This window comes from Amia ocellicauda, chromosome 7 (assembly GCF_036373705.1).
Source record: "Amia ocellicauda isolate fAmiCal2 chromosome 7, fAmiCal2.hap1, whole genome shotgun sequence".
Classification (NCBI taxonomy): Eukaryota; Metazoa; Chordata; class Actinopteri; order Amiiformes; family Amiidae; genus Amia; species Amia ocellicauda.
Window position 1 is genome coordinate 811,445 of NC_089856.1, and position 16,056 is coordinate 827,500.

At 46.1% G+C, this 16,056-nt stretch overlaps 3 protein-coding genes across 4 annotated transcripts in view; 2 read left to right on the forward strand and 1 right to left on the reverse strand.

The window, feature by feature from the left end:
- Window positions 1-56: 56 nt before the first annotated feature.
- Window positions 57-3,331, reverse strand: trappc5 (trafficking protein particle complex subunit 5). 2 transcript variants are annotated; one of them, XM_066707767.1, is made up of 3 exons: window positions 3,263-3,331; window positions 1,278-1,547; window positions 57-1,140 (listed from the first exon to the last, which is right to left on the reverse strand). In XM_066707767.1, exons 2-3 carry the CDS (start codon window positions 1,545-1,547, stop codon window positions 844-846), a joined length of 567 nt encoding a protein of 188 aa, XP_066563864.1. In that variant the 5' UTR covers window positions 3,263-3,331; the 3' UTR covers window positions 57-843. The 2 variants fall into 2 exon arrangements, with proteins under 2 accessions (XP_066563864.1, XP_066563865.1); XM_066707768.1 differs by lacking the exon at window positions 3,263-3,331 and adding an exon at window positions 3,028-3,176.
- Window positions 3,332-4,311: 980 nt separating this feature from the next.
- On the forward strand, window positions 4,312-9,601 carry LOC136753414 (C-type lectin domain family 4 member D). The gene is made up of 10 exons (XM_066709484.1): window positions 4,312-4,843; window positions 5,086-5,244; window positions 5,499-5,624; window positions 6,182-6,244; window positions 7,712-7,792; window positions 8,022-8,075; window positions 8,200-8,296; window positions 8,379-8,550; window positions 8,796-8,908; window positions 9,242-9,601. The coding sequence occupies exons 2-10, from the start codon at window positions 5,169-5,171 to the stop codon at window positions 9,384-9,386; spliced, it is 927 nt and encodes a 308-aa protein (XP_066565581.1). The 5' UTR covers window positions 4,312-4,843; window positions 5,086-5,168; the 3' UTR covers window positions 9,387-9,601.
- Window positions 9,602-10,004: 403 nt separating this feature from the next.
- Window positions 10,005-16,056, forward strand: part of LOC136754006 (CD209 antigen-like protein B) — a 7,389-nt gene continuing 1,337 nt past the window's right edge. The window contains exons 1-9 of the mRNA XM_066710375.1: window positions 10,005-10,130; window positions 11,053-11,159; window positions 13,420-13,542; window positions 13,669-13,731; window positions 13,873-13,947; window positions 14,360-14,431; window positions 14,644-14,718; window positions 15,367-15,542; window positions 15,735-15,838. Coding sequence (XP_066566472.1) covers window positions 11,060-11,159; window positions 13,420-13,542; window positions 13,669-13,731; window positions 13,873-13,947; window positions 14,360-14,431; window positions 14,644-14,718; window positions 15,367-15,542; window positions 15,735-15,838 — 788 coding nt within the window. The 5' untranslated portion in view covers window positions 10,005-10,130; window positions 11,053-11,059. The remainder of the gene's footprint in view (window positions 10,131-11,052; window positions 11,160-13,419; window positions 13,543-13,668; window positions 13,732-13,872; window positions 13,948-14,359; window positions 14,432-14,643; window positions 14,719-15,366; window positions 15,543-15,734; window positions 15,839-16,056) is intronic.

A 16,056-nucleotide genomic window follows, 5' to 3' on the forward strand; every position in this document is an offset into this window, starting at 1 on the left:
AAAGCATGAAACCACGCAGGAGCAGCGAATGCCAGCAAAACACACTGAAGACAAACTCAGCTTAACAACTGTATTTTATTTTCAGGTTTCCTTCTAGTCTGGGTAAACAATTAGGTGAAACAGCCGAGTTCAAATGCACAGAGCGAGAGGCAGCCCCCAGTGCAGATGCAGGGATCATTGTTTCAACGGTCTCATGCACTGGAGGGGGGGTGCCAGTTCACTCTTGCGGTGTCACGCCCTGGATTGCAATGACCATTTCACCGCACAAATGTTGAGCCTGCCACATTGAAATGAGTGCTCTCGCCCCCACCCCCCAGCTCCTCTTCCTGTCCCCAGTTCATGTGCACAAGGCTCAAGTTAGAGCACATTTAATATGGTATGGCACCGTGGTGTTAGTGCCTGCTCCCTTCCAGGCCAGGTGTTGTGTAATATCTGCATCACGGCTGCTCAGTGTGCACAGCACTGAGAGGGAGGAAGAGGAAGACTGCGCACGCACGTACACGCACACACACGCACACGCACACACACACTGAACAGAAAGTCCCGGGAAAAATGTGCACAGCTTAGTCAGTCAGTGACTCAGTGAATGTGACGGTCGGTCAGTCGGTGTGTCAGCACGTCCGTGAGCCCCACCAGGCTGTGCCGGCCAGTTACACAATTTTTCCTTCAGTCAATGACAATAGATCTGTCAATCTGTTTATTAGCTTGCCAGTCACTGCATTAGACAGTCAACTAACCAGACCGTCCGTCTGTCCGTCCGTCCGTCAGTCACCCAGCCACTCACTCACTCTACTGGCCACACAGTCAGTCATTCAACCCAGCCCCGCTTCTCTCCCGCACCCCCTATCTGCCATCCAGTGCCTTGTCCCGGGCGATGACGGCCTCGTCGAACTTGATCATGAGCGTGGTGCCCTTGTGCCAGTGCGCCGTGACCTTGGCAGGGAAGCCGCTGTGCGCCAGGACGGCCTCCACCACACCGGCGGTGAAGGAGGCGCAGTTGAGCGTGCTGTTCTCCTTGGGCACGGAGATGAAGGCGTTCAGGAGCGGCTCCTTCTCAATGATGTAGTACGTCTTGTCGTCATCGTTGGCCTGCTCCAGCTTGTCCGCCTCCTTCCCGAACAGCGCCTTCCACACTGACACCTGCGCAGAGCGGGGAAGGGCGAGAGAGCGGGAGAAACTGACTTTGTGGGACAGAGAGAGAGACGCACTCTGCCATGGAGACACTGAGTAACACAGACAGACACTCTCGGCTGTATCTCCCCGTGGGGCGTGCGCACCTTGATGAACAGCAGGATGTTGAGCACCTTGGTCTCCCTCTTGCCGTTCTTCTCGCGCAGCACCAGCACGTCCAGCACCCGCGCGCCCACATGCTGCCCCAGCTCGGCCAGGCGGCCCTGCAGTTCGCTGACCGAGTACACACGGCCCTGGCAGTACTGCACCATCTCCGAGAAGAGCAGAGCGAAGGCACTGACGCTCACCTCCGTCTTGGGCCGCGTCAGAGAGCGCTCCAGGATGGCCGACTTGCCCCGTGTGAACCGCGTGTCCATCTGCGGGGGAAGAGAGGTTGTATAGTATACTGCAGGGGTAGTCAATAGGCGGACCGTGGGCCAAATCTGGTGCCACATGGTTTTGAATGAACTTCTTATCATGATTTTTTTTTTAAACGTATTGTTACGGAGGTTTGTTGCACTCAGCGCTTGTTACTGTGTGGAACCAAGTAGCAGTCCTTCCTGGTTATTAGCCAATAGGATGTAAGTATTAATATGGGATGTCCTATAGAGCCTGTGTTCCAGTTAGTCAGATAGTTGATTGCTTGAAGATTCGTTGTTCAGGTCTGGACTGGGGCAAGAGCGTCACTTTGTACTCGTCAAAGCACAGGTATTCGGTTTGTTTTACCAATTTCTATAAATAAACAGCTAAACTGCAGATCGTTTGTCTTGTGGACATATGTCAACCTTGCCTCCAAAATATAAAAGCGCACACAGACGACCGGGGGGGGGGGTGCATGGTGCCATAGCTTGTATTCACCTGGAAACTCCTATATCAGCGGCGGAAACGGATGATTTCCATTGAAGATGCATATTTCTAGCAGTGCACTTATCGAGTGTTGTGCATCCTCACCAGTTTCAATTACAGAGACCCACCGACATGGATCTGTGATTTACAAGCACCAGAAACCGCGTCTAGTTTCCCTGAATAATGTCGGCTGATGTGTGATTTGTCGCTGGTGATGTGTGGTTGTGAAGCAAAGATATGTTTGAGTCCAAATATGCCTGATTTCATGGAGATTTTCAGCTGTGTTTTTCGACTTCAAAATGACTCAGAATCGCACATTCCAGGTCTCCAATTGTCAAAATGTTCTGTGGGACCACCAGACCCCCCGCCCTGAATTACTCAATCCTCCTTGCCCTAATTTTTCAACATTAATTTTGTGCAGTGCACAGTTGGACAAAAGGAAATGGTAAAATACTTGAATCTAATAAGACACGAAATGCTTTAAAGTTTATATTTATCTATATGCCTACAATAATCTTTAACAAATTAAAAGTGGTCAGAAACCGTTTAATTACTAATATTTACATTTATTTAAACGTTTTATTTTTGTACTTTGTCAAATGAATGTACTAAATATAAGCAATTAGGTATATTACTAATTCACAGAATTGTGTGTGTGTTGGAAAGTCATTTGAAGGTGTGAGTCCCCCGTCTGATGTCTGGACCTTCACTATACCTTGTGGACCCTGATACACAATAATTGGCTACGCCTGGTTTACTGAGTGCGGACTGTCTGAGTCTGCCATGAAAGTGGGAGAGGGAGGGAGAGATAGAGATGGAGGGAGAGATAAAGAGGGACAGGTGGCCATTCTTTTCTGGGTTTCCTCTGAAGCCCGTCTACACACATCCTAGGTGCGAGAAAATCCGCAAATGTGACCAGGATGAACTGACCAGCTCGCTGAGCCCGGACTGACTCCCTGCCAGAGGGGTAAGAGAGAGAGGATGGGAGGGATATTGGATCTGATTACGTACCGACCCGACACACAGACAGCGTTAAAACCCGTCTCTGGCTGATCTCTACCACACCGGAAAAGCGGACAAAGCTATGCCAACAGACGCGGAATAACATGAGCACAGACGCAGTGTACAGCAGCGAGGCGGCGGGGTTTTCGCTTTGTATACTTCTCGGTCTCCACTATAAGCAAACAGACCTGTGAAGATACGGATATAAAAAGATATCAACCTTTACACGTCAGACGGATCTTACCCTCTCTGTCTGCACTGAGCGCTGCTGCCTGTGAGAGCACGGACGTAAACACAGCGACTTCCTCTTCCGGGTCACGTGTCTCACGGGCTCTTAAAGACACACGCTTCATTTTGTGTGTGACGTAGAACATGTTCATGTACAGACAGGTGACAAATTAAAGGAAAAACCCACATACAGTGTCTCAGTGAGGTCTTGGGCACCACGAGCCCCAGAACAGCTTCACTGCTCTTGGCACAGATTCTACGAGTCTCTGGACTCTACTGGAGGGATGGACACCATTCTTACAAAAGATATTCCCTCATTTGGGGTTTTGATGATGGTGGAGGAGAGCGCTGTCTAACACGTCGGTCCACAATCTCCCATAGGTGTTCAATTGGGCTGAGATCTGGTGACTGAAGGCCAGAGCATATGAGTCGCATCATTTTCACACTCATCACACCATTCAGTGACCCTCGTGCCCTGTGGATGGGCATTGTCATCCTGGAAGAGACACTCCCATCAGGACAGAAATGTGTCACCATAGGATAAAGGACCCAAACCATGCCAGGAAAATGCCCCCCACAGCACAACAGGGCCTCCGGACCCCCTCACTGTAGGGGTCCAGCAGTCAGGCCTGTCCCGTTTTCTTGGTGTCCCACACACGCACTCACCCACTTGTCCAGAACACGAGCCAGTTGAGCGTCTGTGACTGAAGCTCCTGCCATTCGTGCCCCAATAATGACCCTCTTTCAAAGTCATTTAAATCCTTTCCTCTTGCCATCTTGATCCAACTTGAGGTCAGCTGGGCTGCTCAGCATTTGTATACATGCACAGAGCAGGATAGGATGTTAATTGCTTAATTGTATCATGCAGTACAGCTGTTTGGAAGCATCTGCATTCGTGATGTTCCTCCACTCATTTATTCAGGTTTTTCCTTTTATTTGTCACCAGTCTGCATATTCTGAGATTAGATTGTGTGTTTTGTGTTTTAGTACTTTTACTTCTTTATTTGTACTGTCCGTAGTTGCAAGTGTAATTGTAATATAGCCATTGGTCTTGGTCCTATATTTTGTAGTATATATTATTATCTACTTATCTCTGTGAATTTAATGTTGTTAGCTGCTCTGATTAGCTTTATATGTAAATGTAGTTATTTTAGCAATGCATTCTATAATTTAAGCTTTGTTTATTGTCTGTAGTCTTCAGTTTTCAATTGGCATTATTAAAAATAGGAACTGTCTTAGCTACATGTGGATCAATTACAATATATGAATCAATATGTATGTATTTGTTTGTTTAGATTGTTTTTGTATTTATTTACCATTTTCAGCCCATCATCCTGACTGCAGCAGAAATGGCTGTTCAAGGTGTTCAAGGCGGTATCTGGGTTTTGAGTATGAAGCCACACGCCTGAAAACCGAACAGCAACGATTAACCGCAACAGCGCTGGAGCAGAGACAGGAAACCGAGAAAATCACCAAAAATAGAGCACTTACCTCTCTCTCTCACTCTCTCTCACTCTCTCTCTCTCTGTCTCTCTCAAATGTTCAGAAGCACATACAGGAGACCAGAAGTTTGCCTCATTCTGCCACACTGACATACGTATGTATTGCAAATTATTATTATTATTATTATTATTATTATTATTATTATTATTATTATTATTATATAATTTGTGAGAGGACAAAAGTTGTTAATTGCTTGTTTGAAGAGTACAAATATGAACCTATCGGCTGTAATCTGTGGGTGTGCTTTAATTTTATTTTCGTACTCAAAACTGTTGTGTAGTGTTGTATGGTGTTGAGCCATGTTGTGTTGTATTGTGTTGGGTCGCCACTACCCAGAGAGAACGACAGGGTGAGAGACGAAGAGAGAGAGCGAGCGAGGGAGTGACGGAGGCAGAGACAGAGGGCGAGACAGAGGAGAGATGGCCGCTAAGAGCTCAGCCCCTCTGTGCTACGCAGACCTGCGCACACAGACAGTGCAGTGGGGTCCAGTCCCAGGTAGCCCCCCTGCCCATCGCACCGCAACTCTCGTCAGAGCCTCCCCAGTCCCCCTCACTACCTCACACCTCTCCATCCCTCTCTTTCCCTCTTCTTCCCACTCCCTCCTCCCTTCTCTCCTTTATTCCTCCTCTCCCTGCCTCTCCCTTTATTTCTCCTTCTCCCTCCCTCCTTCTCTCATCCTTCACCCCCTCTTCCCCCCTTTCCCGCCATCTCTCTCTCTCTCTCTGTCTCTCCTCACTTCCTCCCCGCAGCGGTGACGGTGGCCAGTGCCCCTCTGGAGGACCCGAGTCGAAGGCAACCCCCGCGCTGCCTGTCCTGGTCCCTGCTGTTGCTGCTGTGTGTGGACGTGTGTCTGCTGCTCGCTGCGCTGGGCTGCGGTCAGTGCCCCCTCGGCAGTCACTGCACCACACTGTGGGAAAGACACAGCACAGTACAGAACAGCATAGCGAAGCACAGTACATTGCAGTGCAGTACCTCAGAGTATAGCGCAGCACGGTATGGTTTACTGCAGTGATGTACAATATAGTGCAGTATAGATGAGGACAGCACAGTATAGTATATTGAATCCTTAACTGAAGGAATAATTTCCTAAATCAGAGCCTTTTAATTATTTTAAGCAGTAGGGTTTTAAGTGAAGTATAGAATTGTATAAATAACTAATTGAAAACCAACTCTTTATTACACAATTTAAAAAGTCAAATCTAAACAGATTGTAACTTCAATTAAGGTTCAATTAAGTAATTGAGAGTTCAGTTTGGAACAAAAACCAGCAGGGTAGGGGCTCCTGAAGGACCAGGACTGGGAACCACTGCTGTAAAGTATAGTGCAGTGTGGTATTGTGCAGTATAGTGCAGTGCAGTGTGGTATTGTGCAGTACAGTGCAATACAGTGTGGTATTGCCGAGTTGTGCTGATTGACTGTTGTGATGGTGCAGTTGCAGGGCTGCTGTCAGACGGGGGCACCTTGGAGCGGGAGCTGGCTGCCCTCTATGTGAATGGTATGTTCCCTAAAGTATATCACACACATGCAGGCAGTCGTGTAGTCTGTGTCTGCATCTCAGCAGTGTGTATGTGTGTCTTAGTGCAGTGTATGTGTGTGTGTTTGTCAGTGCAGTGTGTGCAGTGTGTGTGTGTCTCAGAGCAGTGTGTGTGTGTGTGTGTGTGTGTGTCAGTGCAGTGTGTGTGTGTGTCAGAGCAGTGTGTGTGTGTGTGTGTGTGTGTCTCTCAGAGCAGTGTGTGTGTGTGTGTGTGTGTGTGTGTGTGTGTGCAGTGTGTATGTGTGTGTCTCAGTGCAGTGTGTGTGTGTCAGTGCAGTGTGTGTTTGTGTGTGTCAGTGCAGTGTGTGTTTGTGTGTGTCAGTGCAGTGTGTGTGTGTCAGTGTAGTGTGTGTGTGTCAGTGCAGTGTGTGTGTGTGTGTGTGTGTGTGTGTGTGTGTGCAGTGTGTATGTGTGTGTCTCAGTGCAGTGTGTGTGTGTCAGTGCAGTGTGTGTTTGTGTGTGTCAGTGCAGTGTGTGTGTGTCAGTGCAGTGTGTGTGTGTGTGTGTGTGTGTGTCTCAGAGCAGTGTGTGTGTGTGTGTGTGTGTCAGTGCAGTGTGTGTGTGTGTCAGAGCAGTGTGTGTGTGTGTGTGTGTGTGTGTGTGTCTCTCAGAGCAGTGTGTGTGTGTGTGTGTGTGTGTGTGTGCAGTGTGTATGTGTGTGTCTCAGTGCAGTGTGTGTGTGTGTGCAGTGTGTATGTGTGTGTCTCAGTGCAGTGTGTGTGTGTCAGTGCAGTGTGTGTTTGTGTGTGTCAGTGCAGTGTGTGTGTGTCAGTGCAGTGTGTTTGTGTGTGTCAGTGCAGTGTGTGTGTGTGTGTGTGTCAGTGCAGTGTGTGTTTGTGTGTGTCAGTGCAGTGTGTGTGTGCAGTGTTTGTGTGTGTGTCTCAGTGCAGTGTGTGTGTGCAGTGTGTTTGTGTGTGTGTCAGTGCAGTGTGTGTTTGTGTGTGTGTGCAGTGTCTGTGTGTGTGTCTCAGTGCAGTGTGTGTGTGTGCAGTGTGTTTGTGTGTGTGTCAGTGCAGTGTGTGTGTGTGTCAGTGCAGTGTGTGTGTGTCAGTGCAGTGTGTTTGTGTGTCAGTGCAGTGTGTGTGTGTCAGTGCAGTGTGTATGTGTGTGTCTCAGTGCAGTGTGTGTGTGTGCAGTGTGTTTGTGTGTGTCTCAGTGCAGTGTGTGTGTGTGCAGTGTGTATGTGTGTGTCTCAGTGCAGTGTGTGTGTGTGTGCAGTGTGTTTGTGTGTGTCTCAGTGCAGTGTGTGTTTGTGTGTGTCAGTTCAGTGTGTGTGTGTGTGCAGTGTGTGTGTGTGTGCAGTGTGTATGTGTGTGTCTCAGTGCAGTGTGTGTGTGTGTGCAGTGTGTATGTGTGTGTCTCAGTGCAGTGTGTGTGTGTGTCAGTGCAGTGTGTTTGTGTGTCTCAGTGCAGTGTGTGTGTCCACAGTGTCCTCATGGTCCTCTGCAGTGGGAGTGGGACAGACCCTACAGGAGCTGCAGCACAACTGGACCGCACTGCAGCAGCACAGTGAGACACTCATACTGTACTATACTATACTATACTCTACACTAAAGTGCTCATAATATACTGTATGTTACTATACTAAACTACACTGTCCTGTACTACAAGTACTAAAATATGAATTTTACTGTACTGTACTCTACTGATGAATGACTCAAGAGTCGTGAAGCTCTTCTTTAACTCTGTTCTGTTTTCTGTTTCCTCACCATAACCCCGTCCCCGTCTCCCAACACAGTTTCCCTCAGGACAGCTGAGCTCAGCAATGTCTCACGCTCTCCATGGCCGGACGGTAAGTGGCTCCAGATTCGAACCCTGCATGCGTACATCTGTGGTAGGTGCAGCTCTGTCCAGTACAGGTGCTGTGTCTCCCACATGCAGTGAGTGTGACCCTGTGCTTGTTACCTGTTGTACAGGTGTGCCGGCCCTCCTGAACTCCTCGTCCCTGGGGCAGTCCTGTCGGCACACCCCAGCCCCCACGAACACCACACCTGACAACAGCATTGGAGGTGCGCCTCTCAGAGACACACACACACACACAATCACACACACACTGTCACACACACAGGACACACAAGGAGACGCACACACAAAGTGGTATTTGCTTTGTTTACAGGCTACAGCTGTTCTCCTGCCCTTTGACCTGGGAGTTGTTTGAAGGGCATTGCTACCTGGTCTCCGGTGAGATAGTGCCCTGGCAGAATGCCCAGGACAGGTGTGTGGAGCTGGGCAGTCACCTCGTGGTCATCAACAGTGAATTAGAACAGGTAGGGCAGGGAAGGGAGGGAGGGAGAGAGAGAGAGGGAGGGAGGGAAGTAGTAATATCAAGAAAGGAGGGCTGCGGGGGATTTGACCTTTGACCTTGAACTTGAGTTGGAATCGAGGTGCCGTCCTAGTGGGCTTGTTCTGGGTCACTCATGAATTTACATACCGGTGGGTGGGGTTCGGGGCATTGATGGAATGTACAGTCTAAGTACAGAATAAGAAAGTGACCTGCCCTTGTGTTCCTGAGGATTTCGTGGCCTCCCTGAAGCCGAGGACCAACCGCTGGATCGGATTGAGCGACCGGGAGACGGAGGGGAACATGATCTGGGTGGACAGTAGCCCGTACAGCCATAAGAGAAGGTACTGACACACACACACACACTGACTGACACATACACACACTGATGGACACACACACTGACTCACACACTGACAGACACACACACACTGACTGACTCACACACTGACTGACACTCACACACTGACTGACACACACACAGACTGACTCACACACACTGACTGACTCACACACTGACTGACACACACGCACTGAATGACTCACACACACACTGACTCAAACACACACTGACTGACACACACTGTCTCTCACACACACTTGTCATGATCTCGTTGTTGACGTATTGGACCTGGGTGCTCCTCTGTGCTGAACCTGTTCCTGTTGTGCACCTGCAGCTTCTGGTACACTGAACAGCCGGATGACTGGCATAGCATGGAGGACTGTGTGCACCTCAGAGAGGACTCTATGTGGAACGACATCACCTGCAATTGTCGTCTGTACTACATCTGCGAGCAGGACATGCTGTGGCCAGAACACTGACCAATCCAGTGCTGCACACCTAGTAGTGTAGTAAAGTGCAGTGTAGTGTAGTACAGAGTCATGTAGTGTAGACCAGTCCATCACATTGAGATATTAATAAACATTCACATATATACATTGAAATACATATGATTTGATGGACTGCTTTCTTTCTTGTGTGTTGCCTTCGGTCATGTATTGTGTCTGAAGTGTGAGTGAATAAAGAGTCAGCGCTGCCCCTTTGTGTGTGTCTCTCTGCTTTCTCATCCTGGACCCTGTTATCAGCAGCACTGCACTGCACACTCAATCAGCACGACATAAAACAACACGTATAAACGCAATAAAATAAGATATACCATCCTATTTCTCAGCAGCTGCGCCTGTATCTGTGCCAGATCAGAGTGTGGGGGAGGGGTGACGGGACTGGGATCCGCTTTACTTTAGTTAAAAGAGCTATTTATCAGATAGGTTTCTAACCGCCAGAATTAATTTCCCACCCCATCTCTCTCTCTCTCTCTCTCTCTTTCGCTTTCTTTTACGACGCCATACGTGTGTGTGTGTTGGGGGGTGTTGTGACGTCACCCTCACACCATTAAACTGGGATTTTATTAGAACTGTTGAGTGACGGAGATTCTAGGTGAGACTGACTGAACTGTAAGACATATTCTCCTATAGATACCCGACTGTAGAAAATTGTGTTTTCATGACTAGCCTGTAGTTTGGGATTTATAATTAATTACCAAGCGTTTCTGTGCTGGGCCAACGGTAAGATTAACAATAAATACATAAATACAATCTGTAGTTACGAGGAGGAATAAATGCAAACAAAACAGCAATGTCAACCTTACTTTAATAATTATCTAGCTTACCAACAATGCTAAAACTATTTCTCTGAACAGTAAAACATGCCCTGGTGTAATATCATGTGTCCGACGGGTTAAATTCTCTCCAATTCCTCGCTATTGATGCGACCTGTACCTGCTCTGTGCACTGCGGCCGTGTTGCCTTATTGCGCACATTTGTGCACCTTGTGTATCTGTGTTGAAGCTGCTGTTCTCAGTTCAGTTTGGGATTTCGCAGTCGCCCAGAATAAACTCATCGGACGTAACGAACGCATAATAAATACACACACACACACACACACACACACACATATATATATATATATGTGTGTGTGTGTGTGTGTATTTATTATGCGTTCGTTACGTATATATATATATATATATAAACATTACCAATAATTAAAATATATTTTAGCGTTTCGCTGTATCAGTTGTTTCATATTTTCAATATTGAATGTACACAGACTACGCAAACGATCATTATTAGCTGAAGACATCTCGGAGTGGCGATATGAGACATGCTGAAGTAGCCTTTATTTAGAGCACGAATAGATAATATGCAAACTATGCTACTAGAACTGGTAGATGTAATATGACTGTTATCTTAAAGAGTTATACTATATATTACATAATATACTACAGTTATACTATAGAAGGAATATAGGCGTGTGCTTTACAGGGCTCGCGTTGTATTCTTCCACACGTCGTCGAGTGTTATTATTATTATTATTATTATTATTATTATTATTATTATTATTATTATTATTATTATACAAGTTATTTGATTCCAGTAGATCAATGTACAGGCTATATATCATTGAGTGTGATGGTGTTGATTATTTCAGTGACTAAATGGCGAAGGATCAGTTCTTCGTGGTTCGGGGCTCGGCCGCTCCCGGCGCGCCGTCCGAGCACAGAGAGAAGCCGAGTGCGGCCAAGAGAGAGAAACCAGGTACTGTGAATTTGTTTAAATAATTATTACATAACCTTGTCAAATAATTATTAGTATTATTATTAGTGTATGTATTAATTCAATGTGTATATTATCTTTAAATCTTTGCGGGAGAGAGCAGACAGACCGACGTTATTGACCTTATGTATTGAATTAATAATGTATTATTTATTAAAATAATAATAATAATAATAATAATAATAATAATAATAATAATAATAATAGTTAAACCACATTCAAACACGTCAGCGGATTCTAAGGGTTTCTCATGCTCTGCCCGCCCGGCCCGGTGTGTGTCTGTCCACTTGACAACTTTGGGGACGCGTTATTGTCCAGACATGTATAGTGTTCGTGTGTCTATAATTGATGTGTGTATGTGGTTGTGTAAATAATAGATACATACATTTAATTACATTTCTGGTCCTGAAAAATATAAGCCACAAATGAGCATTTTACATTTTACAGCGCAGTCTCAAAACAGAAACAGTATGGACAATAATTATAACCCTTACATATAATTAAGCAGAAAAGTATGTATTTATATATTTATTTTCTCGCTGTCTGATTCAGAGGATTTAGGACATTGTGGTGGTTCACTGTGAAAGATCGAGAATGAATAAGGAAAAGTGTTCATTCGTTAACACGTTAGGTCTAATTAAATAATTATGTGCGCGTAATAATAAGTGCGCATTTAAAATGTGAACGTCAATATTCGGTGTCCACGTTAGGACGCCCTGTCTGCTCGGCGTCAGTTATTATTATTATTATTATTATTATTATTATTATTATTATTATTATTATTATTTCTTGGCAGATGCCCTTATACAACATAAGTGCAAAAATACAGAGAAGTACAAATCACAGTTACCAATCACTCAGGATTACGATCCAGTCGTCAGTTATGAATCGTGTTTGATATCAAGAATTATGCCTAGTCATTGTCAGGTCTTATGCATCTCTCCTATCAATTGTCGCTCAAATTGTATGAACGATGTCAGGTATCAGGTGTCACTGGAATGTAATTTCGGGCATTATGTCACTCAGGTTCCGTTGGTTCGATTTGAGAGCGCGCTGTTCTAGAGTGCGGGGTTCTGATTGGCTGTGGTTCTGTACGATCAATCAAGTCAATAATTATTATTGCAACTGAGCTTTATAGTCCCACTAAACAGTAATCGCGCATAAGACCACCTCCTATCTGTCTGACCCTCACTGGTGCTGATATCTTTGCTGCTTCCAGGGAGACATCTCTCAGAGACTTGCCAGTTGATCTTCTGGCACAATAATCTTGAATAAAGTCCATACAAATTGTGTATATAATGCATTGTGCAAACTATACGAACAATTAGGTCAATGTAATTGCAACTGAAGCTTTTTACAAAGTTTATTTATTTGATCTTGCTGTACTATTTCAGTTTTAACCGAGTCACTATGAACACAGAACAACATCAATATGCTGCTCTTCAATCTTGCTCAGCATACACTGTTTTGTTTTGAAGAGGAAAGGGTCTAAAACAAACAACAATAATAATGTTTAGTTACATCTACATGTATTTCCACAACTAGCAGATCACATTGTACTAACTGTAAATGTATAAATACATCTGGAGGGCACTGTACTAAATTGAATGTAACAAAAAGTTGGTTTTAGCCAAAAAAACATTTATTGGATTTGAATTTTTAGGGTATGAACAATTTTGAACCTCGTTTTTGAACAAATATGCAAGTATGTGCGACAAATATATTTTTGCTAAGTCCAATAATGATTGTTTGAAAATAGTCCTGTTGTCATTCATTTATTGCAACAAATACTGAATGTGCCCTTGAATTTATATCACTAAAACCCATGAAGGATGTGGATAATTATGGAGGCAACCGTACCTGTAGTTAGTAGTATAATATATTTCACCTTTTTCTTCTTCTCTGTTAACTCAAGTTTAGGAATTCAAATACAGGAAAGCGCCTGAACACTTCAGTAATTAAAGTATAAGTATAAAATGATTGACAGCAAAGTATGCTGTACACCCCAGTTACACAAAAAACATTTAATAGCTTTACTATTAATTTTTTTGCATTATTTTAAAAACACGTTTATAGATACACGTGACTGTCACTGCCATATAAAACAATAGTACGAGCTAACGCCTATACATTTCTTTATTTCCTTAAATATTGTTTTAAGCTCTTTGGAAATATGAATTATATGAATAAATATGGATGAGGACGGATATCTGGCTAATTCTGCCCACTGTGCATCTCTCAGACAGGCATAGTTCTGCCTCATCCTCGCAGAGTGGCACGGGGAGGCGGGGCTGGGTGCTGTCAATCATCGTCATCATCTTGTTCCTGCTGTCAATCATCCTACTCATCGTTGTAGCGAGGAAGTGTAAGAATAATGATGTTACTAAAGATGATTAATACGGCTGCAGCACTAATAATACCAATCACGCCACTACTGCTATTGCAGTGACAGCACTGACAGTAACCTGAGCGTCTCTGTGTCCCCAACCAGTGTCCAGACTGCAGCAGCAGCACAGAGACCTGGAGAGCAGCGCTGCAGAGCTGCAGCACATGGGTAGGTCCAGCCACACAACACCCAGCACAAACCCGAGCACCCTCACGCACACACGCCTGTTACCATCAGCGTGTCCCAGACCGCTCCAGGCTGTCTGTGTGACTGGGTCCTGTTGTAACGCAGCTCTCTTTGTGTTTGCAGTGAATTGTTACAGCAGCAGCTTCTACAGGAACGTCAGCTCTGTCAGCTTGCAGTGCTCCCTGATACACAACAATGGTGAGTCACACACACACACACACAAACACACTCTCACACACACCCACAAACACACACTCTCACACACACACACACACACACACACACACACAAACACACTCTCACACACACCCACACACACACACTCTCACACACACCCACAAACACACACTCTCACACACACCCACACACACACACACACTCTCACACACACCCACACACACACACACAAACACACTCTCACACACACACACAAACACACTCTCACACACACCCACACACACAAACACACTCTCACACACACCCACACACACTATCTAACACTGTTTAACGAATGTATTTACCTGTCCTGCAGTATCCACCAGGTGGCAGTGTTGTTGAACATTCTCCTCTCTCTGTCTCTCTGTCTTTGTCTCTCTGTCTCTGTCCTCAGTGTCTGCCCTGCTGAGTGAAATGGAGCAGCAGCAGAACATCTCCACTCAGCACATGGCGGCGCTCAGAGCTGGTGAGTGTGTCTCTCTGTGCCGGGGGGTGCGTGTGTGACGCTGTGCTGTGTTGTTATCTGTCTGTCAGTGCGTTTACAGAGCTTAGAGCAGGGGTGTCAGACTTCAGTCCTTGGTGGGTTTTGTTCCAGCCCAGCTCTTGACTCCTTAATTGATTTAATTAAACAATTAAATTGATTAATTTAACCATTCATGACCCTGCTCTCTCTGTCAGTGCTGGACCGGACAGTGTGGGAGCTGATTTTAGGCTACCTGCTGCAGGTGGACCGGGGCAGCAGCAACGCCACAGGTGAGAGAGAGCGAGAGAGAGTCTTCTGACCACCACCCTCAAAACAGCACACCAGCCCTGTACATGTCTGGACACACGTGTACAATAAGCGCACACCTGTAGACTCTGTAGGGCAACTGCACTTTTTACATTACTGTATCTGTACATTTACTGTATCTGTAAATGCTTTGGCACAGAGAGAGACTCTGCAGATGAGAAAAAACACAGCTGCGGGGAGCTGAGTGTGTAGGAGGAGTGTGGGGCTCCCTACACAACAACACTGTGCTTCTCTACTCAGCATGACAACCAGAGACCAGGCCGGGGAGTGGGGTCCTGCCCCTTGTCTCTTGTCAGGAGCAAGAGCGGCGTTGTCTGTGTGCATCTGCTCCTACACACAGTGATTCATACTAGAACTCAGAACAGTACAGACAGACCCCAACTGGACTGCACTGTGTCTCTCAGGACCAGGGCCGAGACCCTGCTGGACTGCACTGTGTCTCTCAGGACCAGGGCCGAGACCCTGCTGGACTGCACTGTGTCTCTCAGTACCAGGGCCGAGATCCTGCTGGACTGGACTGTGTCTCTCAGGACCAGGGCCGAGACCCTGCTGGACTGGACTGTCCCATAGCCCTGACACTTACCATGTGTCTGTTTGTCTTTGTGTCTCAGTGCAGAGTGACCAGTCCTGCTCCAGATGCCTGTCCTCTCTGTGCCCAGCTGACTGGCAGCTCTGGCATTACAGCTGCTACTACCTGTCCCTAGAGAGTACAGACTGGGACAAAGCCAGCGCTTACTGCAAGAGCACAGGAGCCCATCTACTGATCATCGAGAACCAGGCTGAGCTGGTATGGCACAGAACAGCGCAGCATAGTACAGCACAGTAGAGTGGGATATTAAATTACAGTAGAGTACAGCAGAGTGTAGTAAAGTATAGTATTATACAGGACAATACTGTATAGTATAGTACAGTATTCTTAGGTACACTACAGATATTTATTTCTTTAATTGCATTGTGTCTCTGTGTGTGTGTGTTGTAGCAGTTTGTGAAGGGCAGAATTCAGGACAACCGGTGGATTGGTCTGACTGACAGAAAAAATGAGGGGACGTGGCTCTGGAACGATGGCACTGCAGTTAGAACAGAGTGAGACTAAGCAACAACACTGACACACTGACTGACTGACACACTGATTGACACACTGACTGACCGACTGACACACTGACTGACTGATACACTGACTGACTGACACACTGACTGACTGACACACAGACTGACTGATACACTGACTGACTGACACACTGACTCACTGACTGACTGACACACAGACTGACTGATACACTGACTGACTGACACACTTTCTC